The sequence below is a fragment of the Elephas maximus genome, chromosome 4, assembly GCF_024166365.1.
Source record: "Elephas maximus indicus isolate mEleMax1 chromosome 4, mEleMax1 primary haplotype, whole genome shotgun sequence".
Classification (NCBI taxonomy): domain Eukaryota; kingdom Metazoa; phylum Chordata; class Mammalia; order Proboscidea; family Elephantidae; genus Elephas; species Elephas maximus.
In genome coordinates, this window is record NC_064822.1 from 38,889,363 (window position 1) to 38,908,020 (window position 18,658).

An 18,658-nucleotide genomic window follows, 5' to 3' on the forward strand; every position below is an offset into this window, starting at 1 on the left:
TCAGACTACTCAGCAGAAACCATGCAGTCAAGAAGGCAATGGGATGACATACAGAGAGCACTGAAGGAGAAAAACTGTCAGCCGAGGATCATATATCCAGCAAAACTCTCTCTCAAATATGAAGGCGAAATTAAAACATTTACAGATAAACATAAGCTTGGAGAATTTGCAAAAACCAAACCAAAGCTACAAGAAACACTAAAGGAAATTGTCTGGTCAGAAAACCAATAATATCAGATACCAGCACAACACAAGGTCACAGAACAGAACATCCTGATATCAACTCAAATACGGAAATCACAAAAACAAATTAAGGTTAATTTTAAAAAGAAAAAAATGCTCAAAACAGGGAATCATTGAAGTCAATATGTAAAAGATCACAATAATCAAAAAGAGGGACTAAATACAGGAGGCATAGAACTGCCATATGGAGAGGGAAACAAGGCGATATAGGACAATACAAGTTAGGTTTTTACTTAGAAAAATAGGGGTAAATATTAAGGTAACCACAAAGAGGTATAACAACTACATAACTGAAAATAAAAACCAAGAAAAACGTAATGACTCAGCAAATATAAAGTCAAATACTATGAAAATGAGGAACACACAATTTACAAAGAAAAACGTCTCAGCACAAAAAAGTGGCAAAATGAAATTGTCAACAACACACACAAAAAGGCATCAAAATGACAGCACTAAACACATAAAAAATACATATATACTTATCTATAATTACGCTAAATGTAAATGGACTAAATGCACCAATAAAGAGACAGAGAGTCTCAGACTGGAGAAAGAAACACGACCCGTGTATATGCTGCCTACAAGAGACACACGTTAGACTTAGAGACACAAACAAACTAAAACTCAAAGGATGGAAAAAAATATATCAAGCAAACAACAAGCAAAAAAAGGGCAGGAGTAGCAATATTAATTTCTGACAAAGTACACTTTAAAGTTAAATCCACCACAAAGGATAAAGAAGGACACTACATAATGATTAAAGGGATAATAGACCAGGAAGATATAACCATATTAAATTTTATGCACCCAGTGACAGGGCTGCAAGATACATAAAACAAACTTTAACAGAACTGAAAAGTGAGATAGACACCTCCACAATTATAGTAGGAAACTTCAACACCCCACTTTCGGAGAAGGACAGGACTTCCAGTAAGAAGCTCAATAGAGACACGGAAGACCTAATTGCTACATCAACCACAAGACCTCATAGACTTATACAGAACACTCCACTCAACAGCTGCAAAATATACTTTTTTTTCTAGCGCACGTGGAACATTCTCTAGAATAGACCACATATTAGGTCATAAAACAAACCTTTGTAGAATCCAAAACATCGAAATATTACAAAACATCTTCTCAGACCAAAAGGCCATAAAAGTGGAAATCAATAACAGAAAAATTAAGGAAAATAAATCAAATACTTGGAAACTGAACAATACCCTGCTCAAAAAAGACTGGGTTATAGAAGACATTAAAGAGGTAATAAAGAAATTCATAGAATGTAACGAGAATGAAAACACTTCCTATCAAAACCTCTGGGACACAGCAAAAACAGTGCTCAGAGGCCAATTTATATTGATAAATGCACACATACATAAAGAAGAAAGAGCCAAAATCAGAGAACTGTCCCTACAACTTGAGCAAATAGAAAGTGAGCAACAAAAGAATCCATCAGGCACCAGAAGAAAACAAACAATAAAAATTAGAGCTGAAATAAATGAATTAGAGAACAGAAAAACAATTGAAAGAATTAACAAAGCCAAAAGCTGGTTCTTTGAAAAAATTAACAAAATAGATAAACCACTGGCCAGACTGACTAAAGAAATACAGGAAAGGAAACAAATAACCCGAATAAGAAATGAGAAGGACCACATCACAACAGAACCAAATGAAATTAAAAGAATCATATCAGATTATTACGAAAAATTGTACTCTAACAAATTTGAAAACCTAGAAGAAATAGATGAATTCCTAGAAAAACACTACCTACCTAAGCTAACACAATCAGAAGTAGAACAATTAATAGACCCATAACGAAAAAAGAGATTGAAAAGGTAATCAAAAAACTCCCAACAAAAAAAAGCCCTGGCCCGGACGGCTTTACTGCAGAGTTCTACCAAACTTTCAGAGAAGAGTTAACACCACTACTACTAAAGGTATTTCAAAGCATAGGAAATGACAGAATACAACCTAACTCATTCTATGAAGCCACCATATCCCTGATACCAAAACCAGGTAAAGATATGACAAAAAAGAAAATTACAGACCTATATCCCTCATGAACATAGATGCAAAAATCCTCAACAAAATTCTAGCCAATAGAATTCAACGACATAGCAAAAAAATAATCCACCACAACCAAGTGGGATTTATACCAAGTATGCAAGGCTGGTTTAATATTAGAAAAACCATTAATGTAATCCACCACATAAATAAAACAAAAGACAAAAACCACATGATCTTATCAATTGATGCAGAAAAGGCATTTGACAAAGTCCAACACCTATTTATGATAAAAACTCTTACCAAAATAGGAATTGAAGGAAAATTCCTCAACATAATAAAGGGCATCTATACAAAGCCAACAGCCAACATCACTCTAAATGGAGAGAGCCTGAAAGCATTTCCCTTGAGAACGGGAACCAGACAAGGATGCCCTTTATCACTGCTCTTATTCAACACTGTGCTAGAGGTCCTAGCCAGAGAAATTAGGCTAGACAAAGAAATAAAGGGCATCCGGATTGGCAAGAAAGAAGTAAAATTATCTCTATTTGCAGATGACATGATCGTATGCACAGAAAACACTAAGGAATCCTCCAGAAAACTCCTGAAACTAATAGAAGAGTTTGGCAGAGTCTCAGGTTATAAGATAAACATACAAAAATCACTTGGATTCTTCTACATCAACAAAAAGAACATCGAAGAGGAAATCACCAAATCAATACCATTCACAGTAGCCCCCAAGAAGATAAAATACTTAGGAATAAACCTTACCAAAGATGTAAAAGAACTACACAAAGAAAACTACAAAGTACTAGTGCAAGAAACTAAAAAGGACCTACGTAAGTGGAAAAACATACCTTGCTCATGGATAGGAAGACTTAACATAGTAAAAATGTCTATTCTACCAAAAGCCATCTACACATACAATGCACTTCCGATCCAAATTCCAATGACATTTTTTAATATGATGGAGAAACAAATCACCAACTTCATATGGAAGGGAAAGAAGCCCCAGATAAGTAAAGCATTACTGAAAAAGAAGAAGAAAGTGGGAGGCCTCACTCTACCTGATTTTAGAACATATAATACAGCCACAGTAGTCAAAACAGCCTGGTATTGGTACAACAACAGACACATAGACCAATGGAACAGAATTGAGAACCCAGACATAGATCCATCCACGTATGAGCAGCTGATATTTGACAAAGGACCAGTGTCAATTAACTGGGGAAACGGTAGCCTTTTTAACAAATGGTGCTGGCATAACTGGATATCCATTTGCAAAAAAATGAAACAGGACCCATACCTCATACCATGCACAAAAACTAACTCCAAGTGGATCAAAGACCTAAACGTAAAGACTAAAACGATAAAGATCATGGAAGAAAAAATAGGGACAACGTTAGGAGCCCTAATAGAAGGCATTAACAGAATACAAAACATTACCAAAAATGACAAAAAGAATACAGATAACTGGGAGCTCCTAAAAATCAAACACCTATGCTCATCTAAAGACTTCACCAAAAGAGTAAAAAGACCACCTACAGATTGGGAAAGAATTTTCAGCTATGACATCTCCAACCAGCACCTGATCTCTAAAATCTATACGATTCTGTTAAAACTCAACCATAAAAAGACAAACAACCCAATCAAAAAGTGGGCAAAGGATATGAACACGCACTTCACTAAAGAAGATATCCAGGCAGCTAACAGATATATGAGAAAATGCTCTCGATCATTAGCCATTAGAGAAATGCAAATTAAAACTATGATGAAATTCCATCTCACTCCAACAAGGCTGGCATTAATCCAAAAAACACAAAATAATAAATGTTGGAGAGGCTGCGGAGAGATTGGAACTCTTATACACTGCTGGTGGGAGTGTAAAATGGTACAATCACTTTGGAAATCTATCTGGCGTTTTCTTAAAAAGTTAGAACTACCATACAACTCAGAAATCCCACTCCTTGGAATATACCCTGGAGAAATAAGAGCCTTTACACAAACAGATGTATGCACACCCATGTTTATTGTAGCACTGTTTACAATAGCAAAAACCTGGAAGCAATCAAGGTGTCCATCAACGGATGAATGGGCAAATAAATTACGGTATATTCACACAATGAAATACTACGCATAGATAAAGAACAGTGACTAATCTGTGAAACATTTCATAACATGGAGGAACCTGGAAGGCATTATGCTGAGTGAAATTGGTCAGAGGCAAAAGGACGAATATTGTATAAGACCACTATTATAAGATCTTGAGAAATAGTATAAACTGAGAAGAACACACACTTTTGTGGTTACGAGGGGGGGGAGGGAGGGAGGGTGGGAGAGGGTTATTTACTGATTAGTTAGTAGATAAGAACTACTTTAGGTGAAGGGAAGGACAATACTCAGTACACAGAAGTTCAGCTCAACTGGACTGGACCAAAAGCAAAGAAGTTTCCAGGATAAACTGAATGCTTCAAAGGTCAGCGGAGCAAGGGCAGGGGTTTGGGGACTGTGGCTTAAGGGGACTTCTAAGTCAATTGGCAAAATAATTCTATTATGAAAACATTCCGCATCCCACTTTGAAATGTGGCGTCTGGGGTCTTAAATGCTAACAAGCAGCCATCTAAGATGCATCAATTGGTCTCAGCCCACCTGGATCAAAGGGGAATGAAGAACACCAAGGTCACACGATAACTATGAGCCCAAGAGACAGAAAGGGCCACATGAACCAGAGACTTACATCATCCTGAGAGCAGAAGAACTAGATGGTGCCCAGCCACAACCAATGACTGCCCTGACAGGGAGCACAACAGAGAACCCCTGAGGGAGCAGGAGAACAGTGGGATGCAGACCCCAAATTCTCATAAAAAGACCATACTTAATGGTCTGGCTGAGACTAGAGGAATCCCCGCGGTCATGGTCCCCAAACCTTCTGTTGGCCCAGGACAGGAACCATTCCCAAAGACAACTCATCAGACATGGAAGGGACTGGACAATGGGTTGGAGAGAGATGCTGACAAAGAGTGAGCTACTTGTATCAGGTGGACACTTGAGACTGTGTTGGCATCTCCTGTCTGGAGGGGAGATAGGATGGTAAAGAGGGTTAGAAACTGGCAAAATCGTCACGAAAGGAGAGACTGGAAGGAGGGAGCGGGCTGACTCATTAGGGGGAGAGTAAGTGGGAGTATGGAGTAAAGTGTATATAAGCTTATATGTGACAGACTGACTTGATTTGTAAACTTCCACTTAAAGCACAATAAAAATTATTTGAAAAAAAATCTCTAGATTCCAGGAATATCCCTTACAGCATATAATTTCTTCAGTTTTACTATCTGTTTCTATCACTTCTCAGAATGACTCTGAGGATTAAACATGGTCATATTTTAAATAGAAATAGTAAATTCAGCTTAAGAGAATAACACAAATGTTTATTGTTTACTGTATGTCACCACCACCTGACTGTCAGTTGGTCATACTGTGATGGCATGTGTGTTGCTGTGTTGCTGGAAGCTAGGCCAAGAGTATTTCAAATACTAGCAGGGTCAGCCATGGCAGAGAGGTACAGAGGAGCTTCCAGACTGTGATGGTTAAATCATGTGTTAACTTAGTTGGGCCATGATCTTCAACAGTTTGGCAGTTATGTGATGTTGTAGATTGGTAGTTATATAATGATGTAGTTTGGCAGTTATGTAATGATGTATTTTTCCTCCATTTTGTGATATAATGTAATCATTTCCATGATGTGATCAGCCAATCAGTTGTAAGGGGAGTTCCCTCAGGGGTGTGAGCAATATCCGATATATATGGACGCTCTGGCAAAGCTCTGGCTTTTGCTCACTTTCGATCCTGTTTCTGGCTCATCATAATCTGACCTTCAGATCTTGGAACTTCAACCTGCTGCCTGTCATAGTGCCTGCCAATCTTGGGATTTGAAGGCATCTACAGCCTGTGAGCCAGCGGCTTTCTGTCTTATCTGCAGACCTTGGATTTGTAAGCCCCTGCAGCTACGTGAGTCAGGAGAAGCCTCAAGCTTGGGACGTGCCAGTTTCTACAACCACGTGATCCACAGACTTGGGACGTGCCAGTTTCTACAACCATGTGATCCATTTCCTTGAGATAAATCTCTATATCTATGTCACCTATATCTATATATACATGTCACTGGTTTTTGCTTCTCTAGGGAACCCAGCCTAAGATATTTGGTACTGAGAGTGGTTCTAGAGAAAGAAAATTGTGAGGATGAGTTTTCTAAATTCATTCTGAAGTCTGGTTAGTCTTAAATATGTTGATAACTGCTTTCAGTAGTAAAGAGGCAACTGCTAATCCATGTTGCGAGGTGGCAATAAAAATACGCAAAGTATCACCAACTTTGGATCAAGTACTAGTGAGAGGCAAGGCTCTGCGTGATCATGTGTTTGATACTTTTCTACAGTTTTCTCAGAATGAGAAGTATAAGAAAGCTGGTTGGTCCTACTTTTGCTAGACAAGGTGGTGAAAGAAAGAGAAGAGCTCAGGGCTTCAGAGTCATAGCTTAAGTGCCACAAAAAAGACCTCAAAGCTGCCACTTGTGCCCTGAGAGCAAGCCTTATTTTTTGCAGTAACAGCTGATATTGCTGAAAACCAAACCCAGAACCTTATCATAAGAGTGGATAAATTACAACACCAATTGAATTCTCAACCTTGAATGGTGCCTGAAGTTAAAGTGAGGGCATTGATTGGGAAGGAATGGGGTTCTGAAACTTGGGGTGGGGACGTATGTGCAGATAATCAGGAAGCTGGGGACAGTGAGCCCCTGAATTCTGTTGAATCACTCCTGCCAACAGAAACAGCCCTCTCACCCCCATCTGAAGAGATTACTCCATCTTTGCTAATCTACCCTATGCAGTAAAACCATTAGCCCTTCCACCCCCATCTGATGAAATTAACCCATCTGTGTCTGAAGAGCCTTTGTCTGGGTCATTGCCTGGGGTATCACCTGAGGCAGATGCCTTATGAGACATTGCTGAATGTTTCCAGAACGTATCCTCATCACCCATTTTGGCTTCTAGACCTATAACTAGCCTTAAGTCCCAGTGAGCCAAAAAGGTAAAGTACAAAGTGTGATGCAAGAGGAGGTATGCTACACTCCAAAGGAAATGCTTGAGTTTTCTAATATGTACAAACAGAAGCCTGGGAAATATGTGCGGCAATGCTATGAAGGGGTGCGATAATGGTGCAAGGAACCTGATGTTACATCGGTTTGAGTGTATTCATATGGGCCCAATAAGCACAGACCCTTCATTCAATGTTTCAGCTCGAGAGGTAGGAAAGGATCTAATCATTTATTTAATTGGTTTCCTGAAGTGTGGATTATGCAGTGGACTACTACCAAATCAAGTTGAAGTTCCAGACCTGCCTTGGTATACTACAGAAGAAGGTATCCAAAGCTTAGGGAAATTGACGTGTTGGAGTAGATTTATCAGGTTAGACCCACAGACCCACCCACAGAGTGCCCGGAGGACACACCTTTCACCACAACAGTGAGGAATAAATTTGTGAAGGGAGGCCTAGCATCTTTGAAGAATTCTGTGATTGCTATTTTATATAAGTCACATTTGACAGGGGGAACTGCCCTAACTGAATGAAGACATCTAACTACAATGGGGCTGACCGGACTCTTTGGTGCTAGGGGCCAAATGGCGGTTCTCAACAGACAAAGTGGACATTGTTACCTAATGGACAGTGGAACCAAAGAAATAATCAGAATAATCTGACTCGTACGGACATTAGAAATTAGTCATGGTGCCCTTAGGAATGAAATAGATGAAAAACCTACTAAACATTTACTTGATCTGTACAAGCAGAAGAATTCTGGGTCAAGTGACTGGCAGTCTAACTGGAATCACCAGAATGGAAGGTCCCAGTGCCTCAGTCAATTCCCAGGCCTGAGCCAGTTTACAGACCACCAACGCCTTGCATGGAGAGAAGGCCGGGTCCCTTGGAAAAGGCCCCACAGCACTGCCACAAATTGGTATTGTTCATCTTTCTCCCAGCCTTCCCAGAAGGGATCTGCTTCTCTTCATGAGAGTGATTGTACAGTGGGGAAAAGGAAATAGCCTTTTGAGGGAACACTGGTGTCTTAGTCATCTACTGCTGGAATAACAATAACACTACAAGTGGATGGCTTTAACAAACAAATGTATTCTCTCACAATTTAGGAGGTTAGACGTCCAAATTCAGGGCACTATCTCTAGGGAGGGGCTTTCTCTGCTGGCTCTAGGGGAAAGTCCTTGTCATCAATCTTGCCCTGGTCCAGGAGCTTCTCAGTTCAGGGACTCAGGACAAAAAGGGCATGCTCCACTCGTGGCTCTTGTTGCTTGGTGGTAATGAGGTCCCTATATCTCTGCTTGCTTCTCCCTCCATTTATCTCTTATAAGATAAAAGGTGATGCAGGCCACACCCCAGAGAAACTCCCTTATATCAAATCAGGTCTGTGACCTGAGTAAGAGTGTTGCATCCCATCCTAATCCTCTTTAACATAACCTGATCTTGCCTCATTAACCATAGGCAGAGATTAGGAATTACAACACATAAGAAAATTTCATTAGATCACAAAATGGAGCACAACCACACAATACTGGGAATCATGGCCTAGCCAAGCTGACACATATTTTCAGGGATGCTATTTAATCCATGACAACTGGATACTGGCTTTGAACACTAATTCCAGGAGACCAAAACTGTTACTGTGGCCCACCATTGAGACTGGGGGCATATGGAGTTCAGGTTATTAATGGTGTCTTGCCTCAGTGTCATCTCACACTGGGTCCAGTGGGCCCCTGAACCCACACCGTAGTGATTTCCCCAGGTCCAGAATACATAATTGAAATAGAAACACTCAGCAACTGGCAGAACTCCCACACTGGACCCCCAACAAGTGGAGTAAGGGCTATTATGATAGGAAAAACCAAGTAGAAGCTATTAAAACTGCCCCAAAGTAGGAAAATAGTAAATCAGAAGCAAAACCGTATTCCAGGAGGGATATCAGAGATTAGTACCACAATCAAGGACTTGAAGGATGCAGGGATGGTAATCCTCACCACATCCCAATTCAAATCGCCGATTGAAACAGATGGATTGTGAAGAGTGACAGTGGATTATCATAAACTTAACCACATGGTGACTCCAATTGCAGCTGCTGTTCCAGATGTGGTTTCATTGCTTAAGCAAATTAATACATCTTCTGCTACCTAGTATGCAGCTGTTCAGCTAGACAATGTTTTTTTCTCAGTTCTGGTTCTGAAGGACCACCAGAAGCAGTTTGCCTTCAGCTGTCAACGCCAGAAATAATCCTTCACTTCGCAATACTCCTACCTCAGGGGTATATCAACCCTCCAGCCTTATGTCATAATTTAGTCCACAGGGACCTTGATTGCCTTTTCCTCCAAGAAGACATCAGACTGGTTGTGTTAGTCATCTAGTGCTGCTATAACAGAAATACCACAAGCAGATTAACAAAGAGTAATTTATTTTCTCACAGTCTAGGAGGCTAGAAGTCTGAATTCAGGGTGCCTGCTCCAGGGAAAGGCTTTCTCTCTCTATCAGCTCTGGTGAAATGTCCTTTCCTGGTCGAAGATCTTCTCAGCACAGGGATCCCGGGCCCAAAGGATGCACTATTCTCCTGGCTCTTGTTTCTTGGTGGTATGAGGTCCCCATGTCTCTTTGCTTGCTTCTCTTTTATATCTCAAAAGAGATTGGCTAGAGACACAATCCAATCTTGTAGATTGAGCCCTGCTTCATTAACGTAGCTGGCACTAATCCCTTCTTATCAACATCATAGAGACAGGATTTCTAAACATAGGAAAATCATATCAGATGACAAAATGGTGGATAATCACACAAAACTGGGAATCATAAAAAAAAAAAAAAAAAAAAAACCCAGTGCCGTCGAGTGGATTCCGACTCATAGCTAACCTATAGGACAGAGTAAAACTGCCCCATAGAGTTTCCAAGGAGCACCTGGTGGATTTGAACTGATGACCCTTTGGTTAGCAGCTGTAGCACTTAACCGCTGCGCCACCAGGTTTCCAACTGGGAATCATAGCCTAGTCAAATTTGACACACATATTTTTGGGGGACAAATTCAATCCATGTCACTGGCCCATTACATTGTTGACATTATGCTGATCGGACCTAGTAAGAAGGGAGTGACAATAGCTCTGGACTTACTGGTAAAACATCTGTGGGCTAAAGGGTAAGAAATTAATCTGACGAAACTTCAGACACCTTCTGCCTCAGTGAAATTTCTAAGGATCCAGTGGTGTGGGACATGTCGAGGTATTCCTTCTAAAGTGAAGGATAAGTTGTTACATCTGGCCCCTCCCCCAACTAAAAAAGAGGCACAATGCCTGGTGGGCCTCTTTGGGTTTTAAATCAACGTCTCCCTCATTTGGGTGTGCTAATTTGGCCTATTTATCGAGCGACTTGAAAAACTGCTAGTTTTGAGTAGGTCCCAGAACAAGAGGAGGCTCTGCAACAGGTTCAGGCTACACTGCAAGCCACCCTGCCACTTGAGCCATATGATCTGGCTGATTCAATGGTGCTTGAAGTGTCAATGACAGATAGAGATACTATATGGAGTTTTTGGCAGGCTCTTATTTGTGAATCACAGTGCAGACCCTTAGGATTATCCTCTACAGGTAAATACTCCCCTTATGAGAAAGTTTTTGGTTTGTAACTGGGCCTTAGTAGAGACTGAACACTTTACCATGGGCCACCAAATCACCATGTGACCTGAGCTGCCCATCATTAACTGGGTGTTTTCTGACCCACAGAGCCATAAAGTCAGACATGCACAGTAGCACTCCATCATTAAATGGAAGTGATACAAATGAGATGGGGCTCAAGCAGGACCTGAAAGCACAAGCAAGTAGCATAAGGAAGTGGCCAAAGTGCCCATGCTTTCCGCTCCTGTCATTTTATCTGCCCTCTCCTAGTCTCTATCTATGGCCTCATTTGGAGTCCCTTATGATCAGTTGGCTGAGAAAGAAAAAACTCCTGCCTGGTTTACAGATGATTCTGCACAATATGTAGGACCTCCATGAAGGACAGTGGTGAAGGGAAGTCCTCCCAATGGACAGAACATCAAACAGGGCGCCTGGTTGTCCACTTTGCTTGGAGGAGAAATGGCCAGATGTGCGAAACATACTGATTCATGGGCTGTGGTCAGTGGTTTGGCTGGATGTTCAGGGACTTGCAAGGAACATGATTGTAAAATTGGTGACAAGGAGATAAGGGGAAGAGATAGGTGGATAGAGCTCTCTGAATGGGTTAGAGAAGTGAAGATATTTGTGTCTCATGCGAGTGGTCACAAAAAGGTGGTCTTGGCAGAAGAGGATTTTAACAATCAAGTGGATAGGATGACGTATTCTGGGAAACCAGTCATCCTCTTTACCCAGCCTATCATTACCCAATGGGCTCATGAACAAAAGGGCCATGGTAACAAGGATGGAGGTTATGCACGGGCTCAGCAACACAGACTTCCACTCACCAAGGCTCAATCTGCCAGCAGCAGAAACCAACACTTTGTCCTGTATATAACACAATTCCTTGAGGTCATCAGCCAGCAACCTGGTGGAAGGTTGATTACACTGGACCACTTCCATCATGGAAAAGGCAACATTTTGTTCATACTGAATAGACACTTACAGAGGATACAAATTTGCCTTTCCTGCATGCAATACTTCTGCCAAAACTATCATCCATGAACTTACAGAATACTTTATCCAACATCATGCTATCCCACACAGTATCACCTCAGATCAAGGGACTCACTTTACAGCAAATGAATTCACTGGTTACCATGTTCACCATCATTCTGAAGCAGATTGAATGATGCAGTAGCTTTCTAAATACCTTGCAGGGTTTGGGCAATGTTCTCCAAGAGGCTGCATATGCTCTAACCCAGCATCCAGTGCATGGTTCTGCTTCTCCCATAGATGGGATTCATGGGTCTAGGAATCAACATGTGGAAATGGGGCTGGCACCACTCATTATTACCCTAGTGACCCACTCACAAAATTTTTGCTTCCTGTCCCCACGGCCCTATGCTCTGAGGGTCTAGAAGTCTTAGCTCCAAAGGGAGGGATGCTCCTACCAGGAAACACAACAATGATTCCATTGAACTGGAAGTTAAGAATGCCACCTGGCCACTTTGGACAGTTCACACCTCTGAATCAACAGGCAAAGAAGGCAGTTACTGTGTTGGCTGGTGTTATGGATTGAACTGTGTCCCAAAAGATATCTGTCCACTTGGCTGGACCATGACTCCCAGTACGGTGTGGTTGTCTTCCGTTTTGTGATCTGATGTGATTATCCTATAAGTTGTGAGTTCTAATCTCTATGTTGTTAATGAGGCAAGGTTAGAAGCATTTATGTTAAATGAGGTAAGACTTAGTCTACAGGATTAGGCTGTATCTTGAGTCAATCTCTTTTGAGATATAAAAAAAAAGAGAGAGAGAATTGAGCATAGAGAACAGAGACATCATACCCCAAAGAAAAACGAGCCAGGAGTGGAGCCCATCCTTTGAACTCAGGGGTCCCTGCACTGAGAAACTCCTAGACCCAAGGGAAGATTGATTTCAAGGACCTTCCCCCAGACCCAATAGAGAGAGAAAGCCTTCCCCGGAGCTGGCACCCTATATTTGGACTCCTAGCTTCCTGAACTGTAGGAGAATAAATGTCTCTTTGTTAAAGCCATCCACTTGTGATATTTCTGTTATAGCACCTCCAGATAACTAAGAAAGCCGGTGTGATTGATCCTGATTATCAAGGGAAGATCAAATTGATATTATATAATGGAGATAAAGAAAAGTATGTCTAGAAAGCAGGAGATCCCTTAGGGCATCTTGTATTACTGCCATGCCTTGTCATTAAAGTCAATGGAAAACTACAGCAACTCAATTCCTACATGACTATTAACAGCCCAGACCCTTCAGGAATGAAGGCTTAGATCACCCCATCAGGCAAAGAACCATAACTAGCTGAGGTGCTTACTGAGGGCAAAGAGAATGCGGAATGGGTGGTGGAAGACGGTAGTTCTAAATACCAGTTATGACAATGTCACCAACTGCAGAAATGAGGACTGTAATTGTTATGAGTATTTCTTCCTTGTTTTGTTAAAGGTGTGTGTGTGTTTGCATGTGTGTACACATATATACATATTTTTTGTTTCTTCCCTCCTTTATCTCATTAGTTATTTTAAAATATAAGATGTAAATGGAGCTAGTGCATTTCTGTTGTACCCATGTTAGTTGTCTCATGTTAGGTGCAAGTATGACTTTGTAATTGTCTTTATTACAAGTTGTGCATGGTTTAAGGAGATGTGTACAGATTCCAAGTTGACAAGGGGTAGACTGTGATGGTTAAGGCTGTGTGTCAACTTGGATCGACCATGATTCTCAGAGGTTTGGCAATTATGTAATGATGTAGTTTGGCAGTTATATAATGATATAATTTGACAGCTACATAATGATGTAGTTATGCTTCATTTTGTGATAGAATGTTATCATCTCCATGTGATTTGATGTGATCATCTAATCAGTTTTAAGGGGAGTTTCCTCAGGGTATGGCCTGCATCCAATATATCTGGGTGTTCTGTCAAAGCTCACTGGCTCTTGCTCATCCCTGATCCTGCATCCAGCTCATCATCATCTGACCTTCAGCTCTTGGGACTTGAGCCAGTGGCCTGTTGTATAGCCTGCTGATCTTGGGATTCACTGGACTCCACAACCTGCGAGCCAGCAGTCTTCCATCTTACCTGCCAACCTTGGATTAATCAGCCCTTGCAGCTATGTGAATCAGGAGAAGTCTCCAGCTTGATGCCTGACCCATGGACTTGTGACTTGCCAGCTTCTACTACCACATGAGCCATTTCCTTGAGAAAAATCTCTCTCTGTCTCTCTCTCTTTCTCTCTCTCTCTCTATATATGTATGGAAAACCTGGTGGCATAGTGGTTAAGTGCTATGGCTGCTAACCAAAACTTCAGCAGTTCAAATCTACCAGGTACTCCTTGGAAACTCTATAGGGCACTTCTCTGTCCTACAGGGTCACTGTGAGTTGGAATCGACTCGACAGAAATGGTTTTGGTTTTGGTATGTGTGTGTATATATATATTCTTCACTGGTTTCGTTTCTCTAGAGAACCCAGCCTAAGACATACTAGGAAGAAAGGACTGGTTATCTACTTCCTAAAATTAGCCAATGAAAATCCTATGGATCACAACAGTATATTGTCTGATACAGTGCTAGAAGATGAGTCCCCAAGTTGGAAGGCACTCAAAATATACGGTGCTTCAACAACAGACTTAAGTATACCAATGATCATGAAGATGGCACAGGACCAAGCAATGTTTCATGAGGTCATCATGAGTCAGAGCCAACTCACCAGCATTTAACAACAACTATATGCCAGGCACTAAGAAAGGAATTTTATATGTGTAATCTTATTCCAGAAACCCCGGTGTTATAGTGGTTAAGTGCTATGGCTGCTAACCAAAAGGTTGGCAGTTCAAATCTGCCAGGCACTCCTTGAAAACCCTGTGGGTCAGTTTTACTCTGTCCTGTAGGGTCGCTATGAGTCAGAATTGACTCTACTGCAATGGGTTAATGGGTTAATCTTATTCAATTTCTCAAAACATTCTAAGGAAACTCTATGTTATCCCCATTTTGGACATGAGAAAACTAAAGCTCAGAGAGTTTAAATAACACACACTAAAAACCCGACCCGGTGTCACTAGGTCTCATAAACCAAACCAAACCCAGTGCCGTTGAGTCAATTCTGACTCATAGCAACTCTATAGTCAACGTCAAAGTTGGAATTTGAACCCAAGTCTGCTCCCTCATAGCTGCAGTGCTGGGGCACACACTTTACTAGCGGAATGACTCACTCTGTCTTGAGGATTGACCTCATAGGGCTTGTATGCCAACATTAAACCTGTAAGTGCTAAGGATCCACAAAATTTCATGAACTATTTAAGTATTCTTTTAAAAATAATTCATACTTTCAATCCATACTACCTACAGTAACAATTATTTTTGCATCATTTCTCTTAGAGATTAAGAAACTAAAGCCAAGATATTTGACCTACTATATATTACCTTGAAAACCCTGGTGGCATAGTGGTTAAGTGCTACAGCTGCTAGCCAAAAGGTTGGCAGTTCAAATTCACCAGGTGCTCCTTGGAAACCCTATGGGGCAGCTCTACTCTGTCCTATAGGGTTGCTATGAGTCAGAATTGACTCAATGGCAATGGGTTTTTTGGTATATATTACCATGGAGCCCTGGTGGTGCAGTGGTTAAGAGCTAAGGCTGCTAACCCAAAGGTTGGCAGTTTGAATCCACCAGCTGCTCCTTGGAAACCCTATGGAGCAGTTCTACTCTGTCCTATTGGGTTGCTATGAGTTGGAATCGACCCAACAGAGGTTTTATTAAAATATCCAAACACACATCTTTGGGGAAAATGAATCCTAATTTCTAAATATCTTAATATCTAAAAGATATTTGCATATTTCTTGAAATACATTTGCAGTTCAATGTCAAAAGAAATAAAGGAAAAGGCACATAAGACAGTAGGAATGTCACTGAATCAGACAGATTTGGGTTCACAAGTCCCAGCTCCACTACATACAAGCTTTGTCACTTGACGAAGTTAATTACTTCCTTGAGCTTCAGTTTATTCATCTACATATAAATGAGAAACATTAACACCTTCCTCACTGGGTTGTCATAAGTTTAAATTAATAGTTCAGAATGTGCTAAATCCCTTGGACAGTGCTCAGTTGCTGTTTCTTCCCTTCTATGCCATTAAGAGATGAGTTTAATAGAGTTCATGAACAAGGTTATGAGGAAATAGTGCCACAGTTTCACTGAAATTATGGCTAGCCTGTCATCTATAAAAAACTATATAAGTGGTCAGCCACACCCACAAACAGAAACTAAAACCCTAAAGAGTACTTGCCAAAAGAAATCACTGAAAAAAGATGCAACTGTAGTGGCAGCTTAAACACCTCAGCACTGAGGGAATACCTTAAGCAGATGTGTAAAAGATTTGAGAGGACACCAGATGTATAATATGGGCACTGAGGAATAGAAAAGACCACTCTTTCCCTTAATCTCGATTTTCCCCAGGAGATCGGAACTTCCTCTTTCAAAGGGGCAGTTTGGGATAGTAGGAGTACCATTTATGGAGTCAGATAGACCTAGGTCCAAACCCTGGCTCTTCAACTCACAAGTTGACTGGGAAAGTTGCTTAACCTCTCTAATCATCAGTTTCCTCTTGGGAATAATACTGATAAACTCATGAAAATACCTACTCCAAGAGGTATTTTGGTACAGGTAGTTCTTGGCACATAATAAGTGATCAGTAAAGACACTATTATAGCTCAAGAAGAAGAAGAAGGGATATGGGAAGGTTTAGTGTCTGAACGACATCAGAATCTAGGGTCCTAGGGATTTGAGGCAACGTAAAAGCAGACCAGGGAGCTCCTTCTCGGGCTGAGGTGAGCCAGCTTCCCCTTGGTTTATCCTGTGTCATTGGACTTTTCCCCATTCCCTCAAAATTCCCTGCCCAGCCAGGAGCCTTAGACAGTCAAAGCAACACCTGGGGGCTCTGAGGGGCACAGGGCTCAGCCCAGCTCCAAGCCCACTCCTTAGGTAGCCTGGGCTCTATCTAGGTCAGGGTTCCGAAAGACCCTAAGCCCTGCTGATAAAAGCAGGGCCAACAGAAAAAACAGTTTACTTCTGCGAATCCCTCAAGAAATTTGCTCATGGGGAACTGAAAGTCCCCTGGCATGACTCGGGGGCCACAGCTGGTATCAGTACCTAAAGAGCACTTCATGAGCGACACATTTTATCTCTCCCCTTCCGCTTTCTCCCATCGATGTGTCTCGATATATTGTTTTATCTATGCTTTTTTATATTTCTGCCCTGGCTTACATCACAATTCCCAGCTCTCTGTTTTTCAAATGTATTCTGTGTTGTTCCACTTTAGCATGAAAGAAAATTTAATGTTTTAAATTTAATGTATTAAATTAATCCCAGATTAGTTAGAATCAGATCTGAACATCTAAAAAGGAAAGTACTAATGTATCAGAGATTGTTCTCAATACCTTTACATGCATAGATGCAGTTATCGGTTGAGCTGTTAGACAAATAAAGTTTAAATCTTGGTTTATATAAAATATTTCTGAATTATTATTGAAGTACTCCTCACCCCCAAGGGTAATAGAATTTATCAACATAGTAAAATATTATTTTTAAAAAATCTGTCTAAGTAAGGGAACCAGTTGCTTAATATCTCAGTCAATTAGTGATCAAACTATGCTTTAGACCTGCAAAGTAATACAAGTGGAAGCATAAAAAAAAATAAACACTACTTTCACAGTTTTATGCAGAAGTTATATTCTATATTATAGTCTTGAGACCATGATTTTTATAAAGTAACTATGATAACGTTATGCAGCTTAGTGTATAGAGGAATTAGGTCCAACATTTACCACTCAAGGTATCATAGACTCTTGCTAACTTGAGTCTTATTAACACTCAGGAAAAATGACAGAAGAGAAAGTAGAGCATACCATAATATCAATACATTTATACAGTGATCATTACTTCCCATTAATCTCACCTTATGTGCATTGGTTCCATGTTAACATCCTTACACATAGTACGTTAAACTATCTTTGACAGCATCGCAGGGACTCCCTGCAAAAGAATTCATTTACTTACCATCCTTTAATTTTTTTTCGAAGATGATGTTTTTTGAATAAGAGCACTTTTATGGGAACCCAAATCAATAGAGTCACTGAAGCCACGTAGGCAATAGAACAGGAAACAATAAGCCAGTAATATGTTTTCTCAGCTATATTCCTTGTCCTTTGATACACAGAGGCAAACTGCTCCACAATCACAAGTGTGGGAATGGAGAAAGCAGCAAACTCCAGAAGCTCGAAAACCACAAGTTTAATTAATCTTCCAGAAGCCATCCCTGGCAAGTACAAGCTGCTGAGGATAAAATGCTCCCCCTTTGATTGTGAGCAACATATGGACACAAAGATAATGAACTAGGATCAAGTTCCTCTTGCTCGAGTCACCAACCAGTGACTTTTTATTCTTTTATTGACCCTCATGTGGTTCAATGATCTTCTAACCTAACAACCACGGTCTCTTAAAGAAACAGAGCAATGTATTTGCACATCCATTATTAGAAGTCAAATGAGCTTGGTAGCACGCTTTCAAGCATTGGTATAAACGAGTACTTTAAGTATAGTGTTTATTGCCAATTTTAGCACAATGAACATTTATGTATACTCAACACCTCTTAAAGAGAACCATTGGAATAATATAATTTTAGAGTTAAAAGGGAATAATAGATGT

The 18,658-nt window shown here is 40.6% G+C and overlaps 1 protein-coding gene across 1 annotated transcript in view; it reads right to left on the minus strand.

Annotated features, from left to right (window-relative positions):
* Window positions 1-18,267, minus strand: part of TMEM236 (transmembrane protein 236) — a 64,902-nt gene extending 46,635 nt beyond the window's left edge. The window contains exon 1 of the mRNA XM_049881905.1: window positions 18,011-18,267. Within this exon, the coding sequence (XP_049737862.1) occupies window positions 18,011-18,267 (257 nt within the window). The remainder of the gene's footprint in view (window positions 1-18,010) is intronic.
* Window positions 18,268-18,658: the final 391 nt, after the last annotated feature.